The sequence below is a fragment of the Cimex lectularius genome, unplaced genomic scaffold (genome assembly GCF_000648675.2).
Source record: "Cimex lectularius strain Harlan isolate CLEC.00 unplaced genomic scaffold, Clec_2.1 scaffold472, whole genome shotgun sequence".
NCBI lineage: Eukaryota > Metazoa > Arthropoda > Insecta > Hemiptera > Cimicidae > Cimex > Cimex lectularius.
Genome location: NW_019393081.1, coordinates 62,786 through 68,547, shown reverse-complemented (window position 1 = coordinate 68,547; position 5,762 = coordinate 62,786). Strand labels below are relative to the sequence as shown.

At 33.7% G+C, this 5,762-nt stretch overlaps 1 protein-coding gene and 1 non-coding gene across 2 annotated transcripts; both read right to left on the bottom strand.

Moving 5' to 3' along the window:
* Positions 1-946: 946 nt before the first annotated feature.
* On the bottom strand, positions 947-1,020 carry Trnan-auu. Its single transcript has one exon. It is a non-coding gene; the product is annotated as a tRNA-Asn (tRNA).
* Positions 1,021-1,954: 934 nt separating this feature from the next.
* Positions 1,955-4,475, bottom strand: LOC106669114. The gene is made up of 2 exons (XM_014398393.2): positions 4,349-4,475; positions 1,955-2,635 (listed from the first exon to the last, which is right to left on the bottom strand). Exons 1-2 carry the CDS (start codon positions 4,403-4,405, stop codon positions 1,997-1,999), a joined length of 696 nt encoding a protein of 231 aa, XP_014253879.1. The 5' UTR covers positions 4,406-4,475; the 3' UTR covers positions 1,955-1,996.
* Positions 4,476-5,762: the final 1,287 nt, after the last annotated feature.

The following is a 5,762-nucleotide window of genomic DNA, read 5'->3' as shown; positions in this document are numbered from 1 at the left end:
ATTTCATTTTTATTCCAGTTTTCTTTAAATCAAGATAACCTCATAATTTCGACAAAGTTGATTTTAAATATAAATAATAAAACAGTTATTCTGACAATAGTTAAATGCGTAATATTAAAACAATTATGCGGGCAGGTACACAGGTAGGTTGGTTTGAGTGAAGACTCTGTCACCTTTCCAAACAAACGGGAAAATTGAACTAACGACGATGACATTCCTAATTTGTACAACATATAGCAGAACAACCCTTGACATTGTGTTATTGACCTGGTTTTAGACAAGGAGGTAATGTTAGAGGTGTGATCTAAAACAACTTCTCAACTATTGTTTTTTTTATTAAGTTATAATATAATTTAAGACATTTCACTTTGTCTTGTGATAAAAGATCGTTATTTGTGCATACACGAGGACTCATCACTGTAAGAGTCACGGGGTCGAATCATTAGAGTCATAAATTAGAATCCAAAGTCCGTAAAAATTGGATTTTTTCCTTTTACAGCATAATCCCGGGAGTTGATATAAGGACTCTAAATTAGAGAGCAAAACAAATCCCATGACAGTATGACACAGACGTGGTTTCCTAGGAGGAGGGATTATTAGGGTAGGAATACGTAGAATGATAAAAAAAAAATATATATATTTATTTTAATCCATATATGTTTACTGATCATAATTGACCATATTAATTATTTCAATTAATTATTCTTTTTATCTAACGTCTTAGTAGAGATGAAAAAGTTAGTGTCACAGAAATGTAATGAGAGTGAGATAGAGACTGGGTCGGTCAAAAAAATTGAGTGAGAGTGAAAGAGAGAAGAAAGTGAAAAGGAGAGAAAATGCACTATTTGGGAAAAGTGAAGAGTGAGAGAGTGTATGAAAAAAAGGACAGATAACATTTTATAAAAAGTTAATCTGTTTATGGTTTTGGTTGAAATTAAAAAGTCAGTGTCACGAGCGGGATTCGAACCCACGACCTTCGGCTCAATAGGCCGCTGCTCTAACCACTTGAGCTATCGTGACTTGGATCCACTGGGATATCACCTCCTCATTTCATCCTACAACCTTTCTAATTGTCCCTCTTTTTTCCCTTTTTCAAATGTCGTGTAATCAGGATTCGATTCTTAGCTTCTTATGAAGTGGCCACGCTAATTAATTGAAATAATTAATATGGACTATTATGACCACTAAATATATATGCATTAATATAATTATTAACTCATTTACGTTTTAGTGGTCAATTGACAAAGTTACATCTTTCAATTAATTCTGTCAATGTTGAGATAAAAAAGTCAGCGTCACGAGCGGGATTGGAACCCACGACCTTCGTCTAAATACGCCGCTACTCTGCCATTTGAGCTACTGTGACTTTGATTATCTTGGACACTAACTCTCCATCTCAACCTACAACCGTTAGAACCTTCCCTCTTTTTGCCATTTTCAAATCCCGCTCGTGACTCTGACTTTTTTTATCTCAACCATGACCTTACATTGAAAGAATAAATAATTATTACTTCGCCATCAGCTCCCCGTGGCCACTTCATAAGTCGCTGAGAATGTGAAAACAGTGGAATTTTTTAATTTTATTGTTGCGTTTTATTTGATTTTTACTCTCAAAACCTATCAAAAATGAGCTAGGGTGTGCTGCACCATAACTGATTACACTTGCTCACTTTGGTCAACTGATGTGGTCTATTTAAAATAATTAGTTTTTTATTTTTCTAGTAAATATTGTTTTTTATTTATTTTTATTTTATCAGCACGAAGTTTGTTTTATTTTTGTCAAAATCATTTTTTCTAAATGAAGTCAACCGTGCGTGTTATGATGCTGGGTTATGAGTATGATAATTTTTTTTATTAGCAACAAAATAAATAAAATCATTTGTTACAACTCATGTTTAATGTTAAATACATTTATATTATAAATAGAGAAACAAGGAAAAAATAACTAATATAGTAAAATTCGATAGTCTATTAATTTGTATTTGTTTCGTGTAAATTACACGGAGCAACTGTGAAGAGAAGTGAGAAGGGTGGTGAGTTCTTCATTAAGTTTAGCTTTGGACGGGTGAAGACACGATTCGACTTGTGCCTTCAGGTCCTTGCCGGCAGTTACGACTTCAGTGAAATAATCTTTCAACAGGGGAAGATCTGTCTTGAAGTCTTTTATGACCTTAAGAACATAACCCTGGATGCACTTCATACCCTTTGTAGACACATAAGGCTTGCATTCCTCCACGCCGGACAAGACTTCTTCGCAAAGTTCAAGGACTGTGACAGTCATATCGGCGACTTTGGAAAGGATGGTTCCAACATCTGCTACCGCCTTGGTAAGGTTGGTACAGTGGAAAAAATCAGCAGCGCTTGTTTTCTTCATGCCCTGGAGTTTGGCGAAAGCGGAGCCGTAGCAATTCTTCGGAATGTGGGACTCCCAGGTAGCCAAGTCTTGTTCAACTTTGGTGACAGATTCAAGCAAATTCTCATGTGCGTTTTTCACTAAAGATTGTTCGAGTTCCTTGAGTTCTTCGGCCGCATGTTTAACACTGTTCTTCAATTGGAGCTCTTTGCCCTTAACCCATTTGTTGAATTTAACGAGAAACGCGTTCGCTTTCACGTCCTGAACGCTAGCGGCCTCACACTGTAAAATACAAAACTGTTTTAATTCCTTATTCATCAATATACAATACAAGTACACGTCGTCATCATCAGTGTCGAGCTAGTCCATGGACAAAAGGAAAATTGAAATCTTAGTTTGTGCAATATTGATTTGATACATGAAACGTCTTAAATTGTTCTTAAGTAATTTTGGTTGATTGTTTGGCCTAGTTCCCTCTGTTTTTTGTCGTTTAAGCTCTGTGGGAATTTCACACAAGTCGTTTGTCTATTTACATCCCTAGGTATCGTATCTTGTCTGCTGTTGTAAGAGGAAAATTATTCAAATAAAGTAGAGCTGTAATTTTCCTGCTAAAGTGAAAAGTTATGTATGAGTTTTTCAGCAAAATGTGTAATTTATTTTTTTTCTGCCCCAAGATTTTAACAGTATGGGATCCTGCAGGTTTCAGATTTGAACGAAACGATTATTGGTGTTTTTCTTGATATCTATTATACTTTTTTTATTCTGTTTGTTTTGTTGGAGGAGTTACAGTGTAGATCGAACTGCAAATAAAAAAAAAGAAATATCCCCACTAAAAGAAATCCGAATGCACTCCACATAACTCTTACACAACGTTTTATCCAATGACATGTCTTAAAAAATTATTAAAATATCTTTATTTTTTTCAATAAATTAGTCGCACATTATCCTAAATAATGAAATAATTTAAATAAAACTTCTTTATTTGTACTTCTCGATACATGGCATTTCTAGTCCTCTTAAAGATGCATATCCTAATTAATAATATTACAAAGATTTTAAATTAATTTATAAGAACTGAAAACTGCGGATAATTTAGCATAAATGTAATTTGATTTTTTTACTAAACTTAACTTAAATTCGTTTGATTTTTTTACTAAACTTAATTAAACTAAACTTAACCTAAATTCGTCAAAGGTCAGGATATATGTTTACAATTAATAATATGTAATTAACTAGAAAATAATTCATATAACAATAAAAATGGAATATATATTTCTTTTCTCGATTTTAAATTATTTCCGAGATCATAAGCATATAACCTTATCATTAAGCCTATAAATTCTATCATCCACACTACCTCCCCCTCTACATATACAAACTCCTTCTTCTTCTATCTTCTTCCCTTCGATGATATTGTGACATTATACCTTGGACTATTTCTGGATTTCATGGAACCTTCACAGCAGACCTAAAATACTTGAGCTAAAACACTTTTCCTCTCGCCAGACTAATTGACCAATGGTAGAAACTGCCATGTACGAACGACCCATTTGCAATACGATAATACAAGTAAACATTACTACAACTGAACGAGTTCAACTAAACGCTGGAATGTTTATAAAATCCAGACCCAACAAGGCAAGATCATCCAAAAGTCCATCTACATATCTAGCCTCACCATTCACATGGACGTCAACATTCCCTTCGTCCTTGATCTTGTAAGAAGCTAACTTCCTCTTACACTTTTCCAAATAATTATAATATAAGACGCAAAAGAAATTGGCCGCGCGTATTCATAAAGCGTGAGCATAATCAATACTGGCCCAGCACCACTGACTCCCTCAACTAACAAAAAAACAAAGTCATGTTGTACATAGTGTAAATATTATATTTCCATATTGTAATATTACAGTTGTGAATAAATCAAAAATAAATTCCCTGTTAAATACACACTGCGTAATATTTGAAATACTATTCCATGTTTTATTGGCGTACCTGGGCTGCAGCAAGGGCAACTACGACGCAAACGAAAAATTTCGTAAACATATTCATTGCTTCAGCCGATTCAAACTGGACCGTAACAACGTGTCATGCCTCTTTTATATGAAACGCGATTGTTTTTATCCAATATAAAAAATATTTTTCGCCCAAAGCAGTCTAATGTCCCCTTTCCACCTAATTCCATTCTTGAAGTACCGAATCGCTTTTATCGCAAAACAATACAAAAAATAATAACTTTATCTCGAGTGACTAACTTGTGCCGATCAAAATACGGTTTGTCATTGTAAATTTCAGTGGCTAATTTTTTTTAAACTGCCCTTTGTCGTAACGATATTTTTACGACTACTGCCAGTCAGAATCGCGATGTTACGGGCGTCCGATTCATGGTAGTGGTTTCGAGTGCGAATCCCGGTACAGCCAGTGGAATTTTAATTGGAAATGATATGTAAAACGTACCTTAAAGTGGTTTGACCTCATGCCGCGAAACCCGCGGATAGTTGGTTGTTCAGCCCTCTTGTAAGTCAGGGAAGGAATAAATTTTCTCAACTAACCAACCTAGTTGTCACCGCAATTTATTTTCATGATTTATTACAAACATATAAATTCAAGCTTGATTGCTTATTTATTCTTCTAATTAAACATTTATCTTATTTCGCCATCAATTATAAAAATATATTTGTTACCAATTTCATAAATTATTAATCTATAAATATTAAATATTTACGCATTTTCGTTACATATTCATAAAATCTATTGTCAACTATTGACATGTTTCATTTCTATCAATAATTATTAAACGATCTTCCAAGAAATGGCATGTCGTATTGTAATAAATGAAACTTTCGTGTAAACACCAATAAATTTTCAGTTTTAAAACCGGGATTTGGCAAAAATGCAACCTAAATTTTGTACATTTAATGATTTAAGTTAAGTTATCATTTTATATTATCTTTATTTCCTATTGATTTCAATGTATCATTCGTGGAGGTCTGTTAAGCCGTTTACTTGCGTACGTAAAGCACTTCAATTTAATAGAATTATATATATACGTAATAACTATAATGTTAGTAATGTAATACTGACCTAATAATATACAAATTTGATATTTCTTCTTGTGCTCTACGGGGGCTTTGTACCTGTGTCATTCGGTCGCCATTGATTATTTGTGTCCGCGTTTTTCGGCATTTTTCCATATACAGGTTTTCGTCTAACTTGATGGCCGGTCTGTAAGTTATTTTTAAGAAGTTAATGACTATGACTGCAACGGTCTGAACATTGATACGGGTCCGAAATTTGAAGCAAAAATATCAAAGTTTATTATAAAATGGCATTTTTTCTTAACACACTGGAATCCCGGGGTAGTATTATTATACGTAATCTGCTGTTGAAAATGACGGTTAGTTAAATT